We start from the raw sequence: 18,373 nt of genomic DNA, 5'->3' as shown, positions 1-18,373 counted from the left end.
GGCCTATGCCTGCTGGACTCTGGCTGAGGAGCTCCACGCAGGGAAAGTGCATTTCCCAGGAAGCCAGGGCTGCAGAGGACACGTTTTGGGCAATGCGGGCCTCACAGCAGCTGACACAGTGACCCAGCTGTGCCCCCATGGCCTGAAAGTACCAAAGGCCACCCAGGCTGAGCGCGCAGGGCCGGCGCTGCCAGCCTCCATGGGCTGTGAGGCAGGAAGCTGTGAGCTTCCTACGCTTCAGTGTAATAAAGCTCCCTCCTCCTTCAAGCCCCCCCCCACTGGCCGGTTATTCAGATCCCACTCTGGAGGCTGAGGCAGGAGGATTGCCCTGAGTTCAAGGCCAGTCTGTTTCAGAAAACCCCCAAACATGTGAAAGCTATCCCGAGTTCCTGGTCTTTATGAGGAAAGGCGAGGGATGGGTGGCCATAGCCTGTGGACACAGGCAGGCAGGGGACAGAGCCGCCATCAGGGGCTGAAGACACACAGCAGGGGGCGTGGCACGGCTGCCCACCCTAACCCCAGCCCATGGCGGGTCCCAGGTCGCGTCTGGGGTCACTCACTATGAGCCGTCGCGTGTCCAGCCGGCCCTGGCGATGTACTCCACCCTGGGGAAGAGCCTGTGGAAAGGCTGCACCAGCTCCTTCTCACAGGCGGACACGATCTGCGGGACACATGGGCCATCACACGCCCTGGCCACGCCAGCACAGCGCTCACCACCACCCCACCCCCACCCCGTGCCTCAAACTGCGCAGGCAGCGATGTGGACCCCCGGGACCCTAGGGGGCAGTGCACAGGATGGGGTCTGCAGGCGGAGGGGGCGGATGCACCTGCCCACCTTGGGCAGCCTCACCTGACCAGGACCCTGAGCTTAGACTGCCGGCCCCGGGACGGTGCGACAGCCCCCGGGAGAGGCCCTAGCTGTGACCCTTAGCGACAGGGGCCCTGGCAGACTGTGGGTTGCACATGAGGCAGTTAAAGGGTGCAGTGCACGCGCCTGTCAGCCCAGCTATTCAGGAGGCTGAGGCAGGAGGATGTCGATTCAAGCCCAGACTGGACAACAAGCGAGGCTGTCCCAGGAAGAAAATGCCACCGGGCCCAGTGGTCGAGTGTCCGCTTCCCATGGGCACGGCCCTGGGTTCCCGCCTCAGCACTATGAAAAGGGCAAAGCAGCAGATGCCACCCACGCGCCAGCATCCTCTGTGCCTTGGGGGCAGCTCCCAGGCCCCAGGGACGTGGGCAGATGGCGGGGCAGGAGGGGCAGGACGTGTCTGGCAGTGACCGCTTGGCTTCTGAACCATGATGTCTTTTGCTGCCTGGCCACCACCCCAAGACACCAGGCCCACACTGACTTCCTGGGTGGGGGGCGCCAACACTCAGTGTACCCAGAGCCCACCTGCCCCACTGGCCAGGTAAGTGACCCACGAGGACCTGTCCAGAGGCCGGGACCAGGGACCGTGCCCGGGGCCGAGGCTGCTGGTAGCTGCGGTACCCTCAGGCAAGAGGCAACTCGGGGACCCTGCCCTAGTCCACGCCACCCCGCCAGCTGGCGCCCCTGGGCCCTGGAGGCACCCTACCTTGCCCTCACTGTCAGTCTGGAACTCTGCCAGCTTCAAGGCGATTTTGGGGTTCTTGCTGCCTGTGAAGTGGAAATGATGGTGTCACTGCTGCCTGTTGAGGGCCTCTGGGTGGCCACAGGTGACCCAGCCAGGGCAGGGAGAGGCTGAGTATCCAAAGGTCCACCTGCACATGTGTCCCCTCCCTGGCATGGGCACAAAGTCCCACAGGCAGGGACTTTCTGACTTAGGATTCTGTTTCTGACTGGGATGTGACAGTTGAATTTACTGCTTAGGAGCACAGGGCGGAAGCTAGGCGGGGTGCCCTGCACCTGTCACCCCAGCACTCTGGGAGGCTGAGACAGGAAGCTCGAGCCCAGTGGGGTGGCTCAGTGACTCAGCAAAAGCCTGTGTCAAAGTAAAACATAAAGGGCTGGGGATGGAGCTCAGTGCAAAGGCCCTGGGGTCAATCCCTGGACAGCCAACTTTAACAACAAACACTACCACTGCTGCCGCCACAACTGCAGAAGGGCCAGAAAGCAAGGGAGAAGCCAGGACAGGCAGCTAATGGAACCCGAAGGAGGACAGGAAAGCGAACACAGGGGTCCCACCTGGCTGTCAGGATTGCCAAACCATGGCCTGAGGGCCAGCTCTGCCCTGTTCTATTTGGGGAAAGCTAGGATCCTTTTTAAAGGGGTAAAGAGAATGAAAAAGCAGGTTAAAAGAAACATGATAGTTTGTGTCATATGAATGTGCCACGCAATTCAAAAGTATTTACAGGGCCAGGGATATAGGTCAGTGGCGCAGCCCTGCCTGGCAAACGCAAGGTCCTGAGCTCAATTCCAGGTGCCAAAATAAAAAAGCCACTTCTAGAGCTGGGCTGGGTGGTGCACCCCTGTAGTCCCAGTGTACGGGAGGCTGAGGCACGTGGATTGCTGTGAGTTTAAGGCCAGCCTGGGCTACAGAATGAAACCCTGTCTCAAAAAAGAGAGAGAGAAAAGTCAATTATTTGCCATGCAAACATCAGTAGAGGTTTTCGTGGCGGCCCTCTTGCCTCAGCCTCCACATAGCTGGGTGGCAGGCACGGGCAGGCAGCTGGGGTGCTGGGCCAGAGGCGCCCTGGTCCTGCCGGGGGCTGGCGGACCTGCAAGTGTCCTGCTGCACACCTGGCCAGGCCAGCGGGAGGTGCTGGCCTCTGATGCTCCGGGGAGTGAGGCTGGCGGGCGTGTGCCTGTCCTCGAGTCCCCGGGGCTGTGCAGCGTGCAGCCGCCCCGGGCTCACCTGTCCTGGGGTAGCGGTAGGAGTCTGTCTTCCGTTCTTCTAGTGCGGGGGAAGGGACGTGGATGACCTCCACTTCGGACTCGTCTACCTCCTCGTACAGGATCCGCAGCGTCTTGAGGCCTTCGGGGCCTGCAGGGGGCACGGGTCGCTGAGCACGCCGGCTGCAGGGCTGCTGCGGAGCCTGTCACCTCTCTGACCCGCACCAGGCAGGAGCACAGACCTGCCCCGGCCCATGGGCCAGAAGGTGCCCACAGGGTATGTGGGCCAAGCGGTGTGCCCTGAAACTCGAGCGGTGACGCCCAAGCTCACAGTGTGCCTGCACTTGGAGGCAGAGACTGAAGAGGTGATTCAGGTAAAATGGGGCCAGGCCCGGGTGTGGCTCAGCGGCGTGGCGCCTGCCTGGCAAGTGCGAGGCACAAACAATCATCAGTTTGATCCCCAGGACCAAAAAAATAAAATAAAGTAAATTTTTAAAAAGGTAAAATGAGGTCATACGCTGGGCCTCAGCCTGCTGTGACTCAGGTCCTTATAAAAAGCTATCAGCCAGCCATGGAGGGTGGCACAGGCCCGTGATCCCAGCTACTCAGAGCCCGAGGCAGGAGGGTCTCAGGTTGAAGCCCAGCCTCAATAACTGGGTGAGCCTTTATCTTAGAAGGAAGTTTTAAGAAGGGCTGGGCATGTGGCCCAGTGCTAGAGCACGTGCCCGCCACACAGGAAGCCCTGGGTTCCATCCCCAGTGCTACGAGGGAAAAGCAGAGGTCAGTGCGCGCGCGCACACACACACACACACACACACACACACACACACAGTGTGAAGACGCCAAGGAGAGGCCTGGGGGGGGCGCCCCGCCTGCACCAGGCCCTCGGACTTCCGGCTCCAGAGTGGGGGACCATACATTCCCGTTGCTTGAGTCACCGACTGCGGTGTTTTGTGATTGTAGCCCCAGTGGACAGACAGGACACAGGCAAGAGGGCATACAGTAAACATGGTCACAAAGCAGGCCAGGCTGCTGTGCAGTTCAGCGGTGCCACCGAGGGCCTGGGTCTGGCCCGCACACAAGCACGGACAGGGCAAAGGTGGAGGGAGGGACGGAGGGACGGAGAGAGGGAGGGAGGGAGGGAGGAGGAAAGCAGGCCCCATCACCCGAGAGGAGACGCAGCCCACTCCCTGGGAGGCAACAGCTTCGAGCAGGCCTGGCCAGCAGGCCACACTGGGGTCCTGGCGACAAGGGCTGTCACTGCCGCCCAGGGCAATGCTGTGGGCTTGGGCCGGATGCTCTCTCAGGGCTGTGCCCATCCCAGCGTGACAGTGACACACGACCAAGGCCTCACACGGCGCTGTGTGGCACCGAAGCCCACGGAACAGGGAGCTGGGGCGGTGGGGGACCCACCTTCCCAGGAGGCCGTGGGGCACCACCAGCAGCCCGTGAAGCGGTCGAACTCCTCCTGGATGACGAAGGTGGCCACGCCTGCGGACTTGGGGTCGTCCAGGACGTTGGGCAGCCCTGGGGGGAGAGCGTGCGTGAGGGGCGCACCCTGGGAGCGGGAGCGGAGGGGACCTGTGGCCGCCGTGGTGGGCGCCCTGGCGGGTCCCCGAGGCTGGCCAGCCTCACCCTTGTGGCAGAAGGTGAGTCGCCGCTCCTCGCCCGTCTCGATGTTGGCCACCCACACGTCACTGTTGTTGATGAAGGAGAAGAAGGCGGGGTCGGCGGGGCAGATCTTGGGGTCCATCCGGGGCCCCGAGCACTGGGTCTTGATCTCCAGTGGCTTCATGGGGGTCACCTGCGGACGCGGAGACCGGGCTCAGGGGCCGGCGGCGCCCGCCACGCAGCCGCAGGGTCCCCGCCCCGCGCCCGGCCGCACCATGAAGCCGTTCTTGCCGCCGTCCCGGCAGTGGAAGAGGCTGTTGTTGGCCTGGAACAGGAAGAGGCCGCTGGCGCTGTGGAAGTCGTAGGACGTGATGCCGAAGACGCCCAGGCGCTTGCGCTCGCGCAGCAGCTCCTCCTCCCGGGAGTAGACCCCGTGGTGCGGCGTGGCCTGGGGGCACAGGGCGGGTCTGCAGGCACTCAGAGTCCGCTGGGGCCCGGCTGCGCGGACCACAGGGGAGCTGCCGAGCGCGCAGGACCGTGCCGGGGAGGCCCGTGCACGCAGCGCCGCCTGGCACCCGGGGTGGCAAGTGGCCGGGCTTTCCGGGGCCACCCGGAAGCTTCTCCTATTGCATGGCTCTGATGATCCTGCCCATGGCCACCTGTCCCCACCCGGCCCCTTGCTGCCCACCGCAGCCCATCTACACCCAGCTCCACGCATTCCTCCCTTCCGTGAGGCTGGGTGCAGGCAGAGTCCCCGACCACCCGATCTCGGGGTCCAGGCGGCCTCTTAATTCTGCAGACCAGGGGGTGCGGGGAGGAACATCATGCATACGCTGTTGGTTTGTGGCTTTTCTGTGGTGCCTGGTATTGAACTCACGCTCTTCAAGCTAAGCTCCATCTCCAGCCCCCACCGCCTTTTTTGTATGTACCGGGATCGAACTCATGAACTCGCGCTTGCCAGGCAGGCGCTCATGCCACACACCCCGCCCCCTCTCCAGCCCTCCTTTAAAGTCTCATGGAGTCACTGAGTTGCTGAGGTTGGACCCAAACTTTGGATGCTCCTGCCTCAGCCTCCTAGAGGGCTGGGATGACAGGCAGGGACCTCCACATGCATCTTAAAGAAGGAAACCAGGGCTGAGCCGTAGCTCCCCAGCGAGCACTCATTCCCGCACGTGTGAGGCTCTGGGTTCTGGCTCCAGCACCCCAGGAATAAACAGAGAGGAGACCCAGGGCGCTGGCTCAGCCTGTGTGGAGCGCTATGCAAACACAGGCTGGCCCAGGGGGACAGAGGGAGTGCGCTGGGCTGCGCAGGGAGACTCGGCCTGGTCCACACTCATGTTATTACAATGACTGATGCAACGCATCTGTGGGAAAAGCACTGTCCCCTCAGCAGGGCTACGGCACGGGTGACATTAATCATCAGCCCCTCTCCACGGCAATTCCAGCTCCCCGGCTAAAATGGGAAACAGAGACACTGCAGGGACAACAGCTCTTCTCGGAGCCGGGTGTGGTGGCTCACACCTGCATCCCAGCACTTGGGAGGCTGAGGCAGGAGGATTGCTGCAAGTTTGAGACCATCCTGAGCAGCAAAGTAAGCTCAAGGCCAGGCTGAACTGCACAGTGAGACCCTGTCTCAAAAAGACGAAAAAAAAAAAAAAAAAAGGAGCTCTTCTCGGGGTCCCTGCCGGTCCCGGGCCTGCTCACCTGGAAGTGGTCCAGCATCTGCTTCCAGGACAGCAGCAGCAGGGCCTCCTTGCGGACCTTCTTGGGGATCTCGGAGTAGAGCAGCGAGTTCTCCCGGCTTCCGTAAGGCATCCCTGGGGAAGGTGGACGTGCCAGACTGGACCCTAGCCGGCCAGGCAGGGGCCTCAGTGGCAGCCTTGGGTCATCCTCCTGCTCAGTGGCCCGGGCCAGCCGGATCCCCAGCTAGGTCACCAGGATGCGGCAACACCACCCCCAGGGGCCCGAGACCCTGGTCCCATTATGGTGGAGACCAGGTCTACCATCTGGGACATTTCTGCTGAGCACTGTGACCTTATTACAGGGAAACAGCTCTTGGGGGAACGAGTGGGGGCCCTGGCGCCCTCCCCACCGGAGGGTGGGGCACAGGGGAGCAGGCATCTAAGGCTGCAGGCCCCCAGGGTGGAGCCCTCTTGGGGGTTGGTGGCAGGGATTCCATCCGCTTCTTGACAGGAGCAGAGCCGACCTCAGATGTCCAGCCTGCTGAGTCACCCCAGGGAGGACCTCGACCCACCCTAGCTTCCCCAGGACAGGGGAGCAGTGCTGCTGGGTGGGGTCCCGTGCAGATTAAAGGAGGCTGGAAGCATAAAAGCTCTCAGCGTATCACAGGTGCCCCCGGGTGACCAGCAGGGCCCGACAGGAAGCCGTGGGTTTTACACACTTTATCTCTGAGGGCTGCCCGGGGCCTTCTGTCGGGGACCCTGGCCTGCGCTTCATAGTGGATACAACAGTCACCCCTAGGTACCTGTGGGGCTGATTCCAGGACCCCAGATCCCAGGGTCCACAGGTGCTCAAGTCCCCTATGTAAAATGACACCGCAGCCGGGGGCAGGAGTGCACACCTGTAACCCCAGCACTTGGGAGGCTGCGGCAGGGAGACTTCCCCCGAGTTCAAGGCCAGGCTGAGCTACGTAGCAAGATCCTGTCTCCAAAAACCAAATAAATAAATAGTTAAATAATAAACCTTAGCTGATACCAGGTACGAGCTGCCTGCCCATGACTGTTAAGAGCAAAGCTGGCATTCAGCTTTGCCCCGAGTCTCTGATCCCCGGATGATGGCATCTGTGGGTGGCTGAGGTAGGTCTGCGGGTGTGGAGGCTGTGGCCACTGAGTGCCAGCAGGGTCCTGGATCTGATGGGCGACAGGGCTGTTTTTATCGCTAAGGTGAAGAGCAGCTGCTGAACGACAATTTCCAGCATGCCTCGGTTTCCCCATTGTGTGGAACACGCTTGGGGTACCACAGGACTCCTTCACGGTTACAGCTGTGTGGGTAGCACTTGGGGTACCAATTACGAGGGCTCAAACTTCTCCTTTGTTTTTATTTATTTTGGGTTTTTTTTTTTTTCAATAGTCTCCCTACATACTCAGGCTGGTCCTGAAGTCACCATGTAGCCCAGGCTGGCCTCAAACTTGAGGCAGTCCTGCCTCAGCCTCCTGAATGCTGGGATAACAGGCACTAAACTGCACAGCCCCCCCCCCCCAGGGCCTTGGCTCTGAGCTTAGCCTTTATTTTCTATTTTCTTTTGTGTGCCAGAAATCGAACTCAGGACTTCGGGCTTGCCACACAGGTACTTGTGCCGCTGAGCTACATCCCCACTCCGTTTTATTTTGAGTCAGGGTCTCACTAAGGTGCTCAGGATGGGCTTCAGCTTGTGATCCTCCTGCCTCAGCCTCGGAGAAGGCTCCCCTCAGACTTGTCTTTTAAGGTACCAGGGACTGAATCTGCGGCCTCATGTATTCCCGGCGGGTGCTCTGCCACAAAGCCACCCCCAGCCCTGTTCCTCTTTTAAACCTCACCGGGGACCAGAGGCTTCGGGGATGTGCAGAGCCAGGGGTTCCAAACAGGAAGTGCGAGGCGAGGCCCTGCCAAGGACACGGGCCACCGCCCTCTGCACTGATTAGTCGGTGATGGCGCAGAGGGCGAGCCCGTGCATTCCTGGCCGGGACGCTGCGGGCGCCAGGCCGCGATGCCTGACGTGCAGCAGAGGACGGAAGGCGGAGGTGACCGCCTTCCCGCCCCTGCTTCTGCCTTCCCAGCTCTTCCTCCGCACATACCCCGCCGGCCTGCCCCCAGCACACTCCTCACTGTGGCCTCCGTGGCCAGGCCACCTGGCCCGAGCCGGGCCTGGCTCCCGGTCCAGACACAGTGCCTGCCTGCTGCTTCTGCTCCCGGGTGGCGAGGGCGGAGCTGAGTGTGCCCTCGGGTGAGAGCACTGAGTCCTGGACCCCGAGCCACCCCAGACGGGCCCTGGGCTCCACCCATCGGATCCCATAACCCTCTAGAGAACGCAGTGACGACATGTGCCCGAGTGCTGGAGGCCAAAGACACGGGGGTCTGGTGGTGGTGGACGTGGCGCGAGGTTAGCCCCGGCGCCAGCGAGCACCAGGCTGTGCACACACCACGGAGGGCCGTGGGGAGACCTGCCCAAGAGCCCCAGGAATTCACGACGGGGCTGCCTGCACTGGGTCTAACGAAGTGAGGGGTCACCGGAGGGTGACCATCACCCAGACAGACAGCAGCTCTGGGCTGCTCTGGGGACATTTCGTAGTCTGTCACTAGCACACGCTTGTCCGGAGCCCACCCCTATGGGCTTCGGAGGTCCAGCACAGGACCTGTCAGCCCCTGCCCCACACACCCTATGCCAAACCAATCCAATTCCTTCTGGAAATCTGGGGCCAGCTTGGAAGGCCCCGCCTACCCTCCCTGGACACGCGCAGGCCAAAGCTGATTGGACTATCGGATTTACGCTGAGCCAATTAGATTCCTTTTCCAGGAAACCTGGAGAAGGGGCTTCCGTTTCTCCAAGCTGCGGGAACCTAGGAGGCCCAGAGGTGCTGCCGGATGGAGGAGAGTGCCCCGAGCCTGGGTCCCAGAAGGCTCTGGGTCCTCCGCTTCGCGCCCCGTGTTCTGAGAGCTGTCCCCATCCGGTGTCTACCATGGGTTCTGCGCAGGCCGAACACACAGAGAGACGCCCACCTGCAGGGGCCCGACAGTGACCGTCACCACACAGGCTGGGACAGTGTTTGCAGATGTGCATAAATTTCAGGCGGGAGCCCAGTGTCACGGGGCGTCCTTAGCAGGGAGAAGGAGGGGCCTTTCTGGCAGACAGAGGAGTGCGCAGGTGTGGCCACCGCCACCAAGAACACCAGCAGTCACCTCAGCTGGAAGTGGCAGGGGACAGTCCTGCCCTTGCTCCTCAGGGGAGTCTGGGCCCTGCGGCTGCTCTGGTCTTAGCTCAGCGAGACTGATGTCAGAGTCTTGGCTCAAGAACTGCAAATGAACGGACTTCAGCCGCAAAAGCCACTAACTGGGTGGTCACTGGTCAGGGCGGGCAGAGAACGGACCTGGAGCCGGACGCCATCAGAAACGCAAGGAAGCGGCCCACGGCTGTGCTGAGGACACACAGCAGTCGGGGGCCACAGAACTTTCAAAACCTGGACAGGCCCTGGGAGCTGGCGTCCTGAGCTGGGACACTTCCTGTGCTAACCCCCTGCTCTCTTGGGTGAGTGGAACCCGAGGCTTTTCCGGTCCTGACCTCCTCCAAGCCAGTGTTGGTGCACACTTCCACGCCCAGGGCCGGCCCTTTCTGCAACCAGTCCGTCTGCTTCTGCACTCGACACACACGGCCTTCCACTTTCCCCACAGGCCTGTCTCTGCAGAAGGACCGCAGGGACCATAGGAAGAGGACGGCCACCTGGTGTCCACCCTGTGCTGTACCACTGCCTCGGGCAGAAGGTGGCACTAATTCACCCACCCGCTCATTCATTCAGGCATTGAGGGACTGGTCCCCTGGCTCTGGGGCTCAGGCCACACGCTGGCCCTTGAAAGAGAACTGTCATGGAGGAGGATTCTACTGCTCCCTTGTCCCCAGCACAGGGGTTCTGTCCAACATGTGATGTCTGGGGATGTGTGTGGCTGTCACGCCTTGGGCAGCCTGGCATGGCGCAGGTGGGAAGCCAGGGACGCGGCTCAGCACCGGCAAGGCCCGGGCTGCTCACCCTAGGGAAGGACCGGGCCCCTGTGCACCCAGCACCGGGAGCCAGGAGCCTGACCTCTGCTCAGGGCCATGCAGCACTGCCCTCAGAGGCAGAGGCCGGGCGGATCCCCACAGGGCCCCTCCTGGCCAGCTCCGTGAGCCCCTGGGGGAGGCCGGGCAGCACCCACTGCTGCAGTAGCTTCCTGCCCACCTGCTGGGGGACAGACCGTGACCTGGCTGCAGATCTGGTTCTCCTCCTGAGGTGCTGGAGGCCCAGCAGGGACACAGGCCCATTACCAGCTACGGAAGATGTCAAAAGTGCCACACACAGGCGCGGGTACCAGGAAGAGGAGACCAGCATGGAGCCTGCTCACTCGGGGTGTGCGGTGGGTTAGGGGACATGTGTGGTGCCTCCCCTAGCGGTCGGCCACTGTGGTGACACCACCCGGAGCCTTCCTGACACCCTGCTGCAGGGCGGGTCCCCCTGGGGTCCGTGTCACCCGCTGGAAGGCTCAGACCCGTGGCAGGTCCCGACACGCTCTCCAGGCTCAGAGCCCAGCCAGCCCCCAGGCCGGGCTTACCCAGGTAGTACAGGCGGTGGGAATGCGGCCCGGCCTCGTCCGTCTTCTGCACGAACTGGAAGTCGTGTGGGGCCTTGTTGACGATGAGGCCCGAGTACTTGCGGCTGCCGTGGATGATGCTCCGCAGCCCGTCCCACGAGTGCTTGGGCACCTGGAAGCGGCAGGCCGCGTCGTCCATGTCGCCCACGGGGGGCCGCTCAGCCGGCGGCGGGGTCCCGATGGACATCCTCTCGGCGCCCTCGGGGTGCAGTGAGAAGCTGTGGGGGAGCAGGCGGGAGAGGGTGAGGCGGGGTGAGCACATGCGGGAGTTCACGCCACCCTGAACCCCGAGCCCCAAGGGGTCTGCTTCTCCCAGCACCCCCATGGCCTCGGAGAGCCAGGCCACTGTCACTGCAGGCTGAGTGACTGACGTGGTCTCCTGCCTGCATCCCCCTCCTCCACTGCAAATCTCTTCCCTGAAACACTTCTTGGCTTCCCTGGGACTCAGCGCTGGAGGTGTGTGCGGCCCAGGGGTAAGTACTTGCCTAGCTGGCCCGAGGCCCTGGGTTCCATGCCCAGCTCCACCAGTGAGAAACAAGACAAAAGCAAACAACACAGAACCGATCAAGCCTTGAGGCTGTCATCTTGAATTCCAATCCCTTTCATCACTGTGCCCAGGGAAACTGGCCTTCCACCCACCCCAGGACCTTTGCACATCCTGTTGCCTACGGTCGGAACACTGTCTTCCTAGCTCTGCTTGATCTGCTCTATGCAGATCTCAGCTTACTTATCTGGCGCATCCTCAGGAACCCGATGGCACCTGTCTGCCTGCCCTTAAACATTTCCAGCATGGTTCTTTGTTGAACACCTGTCTCCCCCATATCTGTCTCATGTGTGGCTGTGTCCATAGCCCCAGAACAAAGGCCTGAGGGTGAAAAGCCACCGCTGTCCCCGTGCACTAGGTTCCCTGCCCAGTGGAGACTTTGGAGCACACCACGAGTCTCTAGGTAAGTGGGTGCCATCCAGGTGGGGTGGCCACACCCCCTCCCTAAGACCTTACCACCGCACCTCCCTCTGCCCCACCCCCTCACTGCCACCGCTGGACTGGACAGGCTGAGCAAATATTTGTTTTAAGGAAATCTAAATACCAGGCCACAGCCAGCAAGTTCTAGAAGGGCTGGGCAGCCCGATTAAGAGGGAGCCACGACCAGCCAGGAGGCCCTCTGTGGGTCCCTGGGAGGCTTCCGGTCCCCACCGAGGGCTGAGGGAGACGGGAGGACCCCCAACTCTGGCGCCATCGGCTCCCCAACACTTTGCCCCTTACCAGTAAGAGACCTCACAAGGCGAGCAATGTGGGCGAAAGAGCCCTGGGCTGCCGGGGAGGGACACGGGCTCCTGGGCCCGCTGCACCTTGCTCTACAGAGGAGAAACTGAGCCCGGGGACAGGACCCTCACTCCCAGTGAGTGCTGCAAAGGCATTTGGTGGAGACGGCCTGGCTGAGAAGTCACAGCGGGAGGAGTGTGGGGGTCCCACAGGGCTGCCCACTCGTGTGCCCTGGGGGTGAGGCCCACGGGGTGAGCGCTGCAGGATACTGCCAGCCGGGCACGCAGGCCTCCTGGGCAAGTGGCTTCTCAATGTCCAGCTGCAGGCTGACCCCAGAGGTCCCTTCAGAGCCAACCCCAGCAAAGCGCCGGGGCCTGGGGAGGCGGGGTTCAGAGACACTGGGAGGGCTGCGGCTGCCCTCCAGCTAGAAAGGACAGAGTTAGTTCCTTGTCCCTCCTAAGATGTTCTGATGACACGGGCCAGAGACCATCAGTGACCACAGAACCCTCAGGCCAGATGAGACAAGCCCAGAGAACCCGGGTGACCTGCCCTGGCTGGCTGCCATGCCACGAGTCATCTCCGGGGCAGTGGGGTGGGGGGCTGGGCAGAGGTAGGCAGGGGCTGATCCAGGCCCCAGAGAGCACTCAGAGCCCACACATAGAGCAGGGCGAGGTGACGCACACCTCGCAAGCAGGAGGCTGAGTCAGGAGGATCGCTGTGAGCTTGAGGTCAGCCTGAACTGCACAGTGAGACCCTGCCCCAAAACAAATGCACCAAACCAAAACACAATTTAAAAAAAAAAAATCAAACATGGAACCCATTTCTCCCAAGCACTTCTGGCAACACACCCAGAAAACTGAGCTACCATGAGTCCCCCCCAAACTGTGCCAGCCCAATTCAAGCCTTGCTCACGGGAGCAAAGGGAAAACCTGGAGAGGCCCCCACGGGGCCCCAGGGCGGCCTGCAGGAACACTGTGGCACCCCACGGCTCATGTTCACTGCTGAGGACTGGCGCGCCTTATCTTGCCTCTCGTCACCGCGGAGGGCCCGACAGGCACAAACCGGACCCAGGAGCTGCGCGGTGAAACGCCACATCCGGGAAGCAGCCAGGGGTCTTCCAGCAGTGGCCGGGCCCTTCCTGCTGGCCTGAGGCCTGGCACAGGAGGCCAACACTCGCCTCTCTGCCACCCAGAGGCAAAGCAGGGGCTGCAGAGAGGACAGGGGACAGGGGACAGGCGAGCCCTTCGCCAGCACTGGCCGTGCAGCACTCCTGAGTCACGAGTGTACACAGGAAAGGAGCGGGGATTCCAAGCCACCTAGCCCGAGCCACCCACACTTTCTTCTGGCCAATGGGCAGCGCCCTCCCAGCCCGTGACGTTGCCTGCAGATGGCTTCAGACAAGGAGTCCCTGTCAAGGCCAGCCTTGGGCTTGGGGACTCTGTCCGTGCCAGCACATCAAGGGTGGGGACGCTCACCCCTGCCCCGGACATCTGCTAGAAACCCAAAAGGTCCTAGGACGCAGGGAAAGGTGGATTCTCAGCGCTAGCTCTGCAGGGCGGGGTCGGGGTGGTTCGGGGTGGCGATGGGGCCTCGTCATGCTGCGAATGGGGAGTGACACCCCACTCTGTCCCCTCAAGCTATGCCAAGGCCAGCTAGGGCCTCTGCGCTCACCACCAAGCTTCACAGAGTGGGTCTGCAGCCTGTGCCCTGCTCCGGGCTCGAGCACACAGGGACAGGAGAGGGGAGCTGCTCGCCTCCAGCTGCTGGGAGGTGTCAGGGGGCTCCCCACGGTCTTGGAACCCGAGCCAGGGCTTGGGGCGCAACCCTGACCTCCTGTCCGAACTGCGCAGGTCCGAGATATGAAGTGTACCCTGTGGTCTGGGAGGCCAGGGCTGGGCTCACACTTGTCTTGGGACTGAGAATGGACACACAGAGGTCACTGGACGGTGTGGCTTCACCCAGTGAGCAGGGAATGGGGCCACAGGCCCATGTCTGCCCTGCCCTGGCTGGCATCTCCGCATGGCTCTCTGGTGGGCCCACGTCTGCCCCGCCTTGGCTGACATCTCCGCATGGCTCTCTGGTGGACGTCTGGGCCGCTGGGTCCCCTCTCAGCCCCTCCTTACCTTCTCCAACCTCCCGTGTTCTCCTTGTCCAGGCGCAGCTTCTTAAGCTTCCGCATTAACCGCTCGGCGGGCCTCGGGAGGGTGGGGGCCTGCGCAGCAGAGAGACCTTGCTGGACTTCGGGCAGGGCAGCCCCTCCGCCCCGCCCCGCCCCGTCCCGTCCCACTGGATGCGGCTCGGGGACACCCCAGCACCCAGGGCACCCTGATGCTGCCCTGAAATTCGAGAGCAGGCTGGGCTGGGCCAGAAACCCACAGTCTCTTAGCAGAGTGGTTTTCCAAGAAGCCCCAGGGAAGGACCTGTGTCTCTAGCTGTGTGACGCCCTGCGCTGCCCCCGGGGTCTGCCAGATAGGGAGGCCATCACCCCAGGTGGCCCCTGACCTCGGGACAGGACTGTAACCCAAATAAACTGCTTTCCTTTATAACTTAACAAACAAACAAAAAAGTCCCCTGGAGTTTTAAAGGACCCTAGGGTGCCTGGCTGGGGGCACGTGCTGAAAGCAGCATCCTAACCCCAAACCTCTCCCAGTGGCCACATCACGATGGCCTCTGTAACCACAGCCTCAGCTGCGCTGACCTCCTGGCTCTCCCCAAACACCCACCTCCCGGCTTTTGCACTGGCCGCTCCCTCCGCCGGACGCCCTTCCCAGCTGGCTGTGAGATTCCCTCCTTTTCATCCTCCGGGCCCCAAAGCACCCTTCAGAGGTCTTTCCCGAGCCCTTGATCCACAGTTGCCACCTGGTCACCCCATCACGACACCTGGACAAGAATGCTGGCCTGGAGGACCATTCTAGGCAACTTTTCCTCTGGGGAGAAGGGGGGTCCCAATTGGAAATGAACTGGCTCTTAGAGGACACCAGGTGATATCTGGGGACAGTTGTGGCCATTACAACTGGGGACCCCCAGGCATGGAGCAGTGGAGGCTGCTGATGCTGCTCGGCACCCTGCAGTACCCAGGACACCCCACCCCGGAGAGTGATCGGGCCCCAAACGTCCCAGTGATGCCCACTGGGAAATCAACAAGCACAGCGGCTCGGCCCTGTCTGTCCCATTTTTGCCATCCTGAGCCCAGAACACGCCTGGTTCACAGGGCACACAGCACAAACGCTCTAGGTCAGAAAGGTAAGTCACTGTCCTCCTTTGAATGGCATCCAAGGCAGAGACCCCTAGCTCAGTCGCTGCCCAGAAAAGCCAGGCCCCACACCAGGCAGCTGGCCAGATGCTTAAAGAGATAGCAGCACCTGGACACAGGACAGAGGTCACAGCGGAAAGAGGACTGAGCGAATTGTCACAGGGAGGAGTCCTCAGCCCAGGGGCGGGGCGGGGCAGGGGAGGGGGGGGACTGTGGCTCCAGGGTAGAGAGAGGGGTTCAAATCCCAGCTGGGCCACTAGTGGGCTGTGTGACCTTGGGGAAGCCATCTAATTCCTCCGTGTGTTTATCTCCCCCAGCTATCAAATGGGGCCACAATGGGGAACTGGTGAGACACACATCTCATAACACGGCGCCCAAGATGGCATGAATGAGTGACAGCTCATGCTGTCAACTAAACAAGTCACTTAAAAGCGTGCCAAGAGGACATCTGAACTCAAGTCTCTTTCAGAGCCAGAACCCACACCAATCGCTGACCAAGTGCCAGGCACCGTGTTAGACAGGTAGAGGGCAGCCCGGCTCATCAGCTGCCTTCCGCCTTCCTCCCCGAGGTCCTCAGGAGGGGCAAGCAGGACAAAGGGCAGGGGGCAAAAAGCCTTCAGCAAGCAGAGTCCAAGCCACGGGCGCCAGAAAGCCACTCCCTGCCCATCTCCGGTTCAGAGCCCCACCAGCTCACACCCCAGCCCGTGTGGGTGCCCAACAGCAGCACAACTGACCTTCTAAGGGGTCCGAGAAGCCTCCATTCCAGCAGCAGGCAGTAAACAGAGACCCTGATAGAATAAACGTGTCATTAAGGCCTGCAGGACCTAATAATCCTCTCTACTTGGCTATGCCTGGAAGCCCGGGCTTGCACTTGGGAGAGAAGTCACCCCATAGTGCCCAGTTCCCTGCGAGAGGGACAGGGACTCCCAGGGACTGCTGACTCCTGTCCACTCCTTCTGGGGAAAAGCCCCAGCTCCTCGAAAGCAGGTTCATTCTTGCCACAGAGGCCCCAGGGAGGCAGGGGAGCCGGAAAGAGCCAGGTCCTTTGGGATGGCCACACCGCAGCCCTGATGGGGAAGCCTCGGGGACACTGGAGAGCAGTGTGGGAGGTGGGCGGCCGGGCGAGCCTGGGACCCCGGGCAAGGTGGGGCCCGGGGTGAGGACCAGGTGGGGCGGGATGGGGATCTTGGCTGGCAGAGGCGGCGTCGATCTCCTACAGAATCTGCAAGGCGAGCTGCGGGAGATCGGACCTCCAGGGCCTTCAAGGCAACGAGAAGGCGGCCAAAGTCTGGAGTGGGGACCGCGATCTTGGGCCCCCCTAAAAATAAAGGAGTCAGTGTCCGGGGGCATCGCGATGGACGCGAGGCCGGGCCGGGGATAGAAGCTGTCAGCGGTGGAACTGAGGTGAAGGAGGAACGAAGGGTGAGGAGAAACCGAGGCCGAGCGGGAGGGGCTCACGGGCCGGCCATGGCGGAGGACGATGGCGGGTCCCGGAGTCGCGGCCCAGGCGGGGCCGGTCAATGGCGGGTTCACGGTCACGAGCGGGGCGGGACGCGGCTTACCGGGACGCGGGGCGGCGGCACGGCTGGGCAGGGCGTCCCGGGGGCCGGCGGCGCCTCACGCTCGAGGATCCATGCCCACGACTGCGGCCCCGGAAGTGGCAGGCGCAGGGGACAGCGCCGGCGGCAGACACGGGGGACCCGCCGGCTCCAGCCCCTTTGACCCGGAAGTTGAGCTGCCCAGGCGGCGCAGTGTGATTGGACGGTGCTGGGCGGTACCAAAACAACGCACCGCGCAGGGGGCGACGCGTCAGGCAGGCAGGCCTGTCTTCTAGAGGAAAAGGGAGAATTTTAAGGAGGGACACCCCTGTGCGATTTGGTATCGCCCAATGGAACCAATGAGTCTTCTATTAAGGAAATCTGGAAAACAGGGTCCTTGTAGGTGCGTTGGTGGTATAGTGGTTAGCATAGCTGCCTTCCAAGCAGTTGACCCGGGTTCGATTCCCGGCCAACGCAGTGTACTTTTAACTGTTCAAAATTTTTAAGTCGTTCCGTCATTTGTCTTGCGGCACATTGCAGTCACTTTTAAAATTCCATAAAACTTCCTACAGAGGAAGAAGAGAAAAAGTGAGCATCGGTATGAGAGAGACGACTTTCAAATCACTTTGGTAGGGAAAGAGACTTTGAAATAATTTTAAATACAGTACTCTATAATAAAATGGGCAAAACGAAGTGTGTTTCCGCCCGGGATCGAACCGGGGACCTTTCGCGTGTGAGGCGAACGTGATAACCGCTACACTACGGAAACCCACGGAAAGCACCCTTTTTCATATTTTCGTAATCAGCTTTAAGGTTGCATTTTATCATGTCCCACTTCCTGAAGCCACAGCTGATTCTGCTCATTGCTGTCCTGAGTGCAACAGAAACCGAAAGCAGGAAAACCTAGGAAGAAAAGAAAAGACCGAAGGAAGCATCTAACACAACCCGAGACCTAAACAACCGCCGCCGTCGCCGTGGCTCGCTTGCAAAGTTTACACTTAAATACCGTCTACGTTTCTGTGCTGAGCCCGTTTTCCCTATGCACAAATCGTTTCCCTAAGGAATTTTCTGAGGACTTTTGTCTGTGCGTTTGGACCAGAAGAGTAAGAAATTTAAAAGGGGCAAAGAGTCAAACAGAGAGAGAAGGTAATTAAAACTTTTAGATTGTCACCCAGCGCTAATTTGTTAGGATGCTAGATTATTTTTTAATAACAGACAGTAGACGGGGAGGGAGCAAAAATGTATAGAATCTGACTGTTGGAATATCTGCTTCCGCCTCGAGATGAAGACGCTGGCCTTAGGTGCAAATACTGACCAATCAGCATAGCAGCAATCAAGATAAGTGACAGATGGTGCGCACGGGCGTGGGGGAGGGGCGCCTCTACAGCTCTTGGAAGGCTGAGGCAGGAGGATCTCTGAGTTGACCGCAAACCTTAACTACGACATTCTGTCAAAAAAAACTACATATATATTTTTTTCTTAAATGCAATATTCTTTTTAAAGTAAAAACTGTAAATCAAGGCAGTTTTTGGCAGCTTCTTCCCAGGTTACATTAGAGT

At 61.0% G+C, this 18,373-nt stretch overlaps 1 protein-coding gene and 2 non-coding genes across 6 annotated transcripts in view; 1 reads left to right on the top strand and 2 right to left on the bottom strand.

Moving 5' to 3' along the window:
* Dpp9 (dipeptidyl peptidase 9) overlaps window positions 1-16,989 on the bottom strand; it is a 28,249-nt gene extending 11,260 nt beyond the window's left edge. For 2 of the 4 annotated variants that reach the window (XM_063229171.1, XM_063229174.1), the window contains exons 1-13: window positions 16,839-16,983; window positions 16,011-16,064; window positions 14,747-14,903; window positions 14,147-14,235; window positions 10,721-10,977; window positions 7,005-7,084; window positions 6,128-6,240; window positions 4,698-4,890; window positions 4,448-4,616; window positions 4,226-4,339; window positions 2,835-2,963; window positions 1,575-1,636; window positions 561-661 (exon numbers count right to left, since the gene is read on the bottom strand). In XM_063229171.1, coding sequence (XP_063085241.1) covers window positions 561-661; window positions 1,575-1,636; window positions 2,835-2,963; window positions 4,226-4,339; window positions 4,448-4,616; window positions 4,698-4,890; window positions 6,128-6,240; window positions 7,005-7,084; window positions 10,721-10,977; window positions 14,147-14,235; window positions 14,747-14,821 — 1,382 coding nt within the window. In that variant the 5' untranslated portion in view covers window positions 14,822-14,903; window positions 16,011-16,064; window positions 16,839-16,983. Of the gene's footprint in view, window positions 1-560; window positions 662-1,574; window positions 1,637-2,834; window positions 2,964-4,225; window positions 4,340-4,447; window positions 4,617-4,697; window positions 4,891-6,127; window positions 6,241-7,004; window positions 7,085-10,720; window positions 10,978-14,146; window positions 14,236-14,746; window positions 14,904-16,010; window positions 16,065-16,838 lie in introns of all 4 variants that reach the window. The other 2 variants (XM_063229173.1, XM_063229172.1) reach the window with 2 other exon arrangements.
* Window positions 16,990-17,219: 230 nt separating this feature from the next.
* Window positions 17,220-17,291, top strand: Trnag-ucc (transfer RNA glycine (anticodon UCC)). The gene has a single exon. It is a non-coding gene; the product is annotated as a tRNA-Gly (tRNA).
* Window positions 17,292-17,510: 219 nt separating this feature from the next.
* Trnav-cac (transfer RNA valine (anticodon CAC)) lies at window positions 17,511-17,583 on the bottom strand. Its single transcript has one exon. It is a non-coding gene; the product is annotated as a tRNA-Val (tRNA).
* Window positions 17,584-18,373: the final 790 nt, after the last annotated feature.

This window comes from Cavia porcellus, unplaced genomic scaffold (genome assembly GCF_034190915.1).
Source record: "Cavia porcellus strain 051 isolate PalLab524CR breed Dunkin Hartley unplaced genomic scaffold, mCavPor4.1 scaffold_17, whole genome shotgun sequence".
NCBI lineage: Eukaryota > Metazoa > Chordata > Mammalia > Rodentia > Caviidae > Cavia > Cavia porcellus.
Note: the sequence above shows the minus strand (reverse complement) of the source record. Positions and strands in the feature narration are given on the sequence as shown.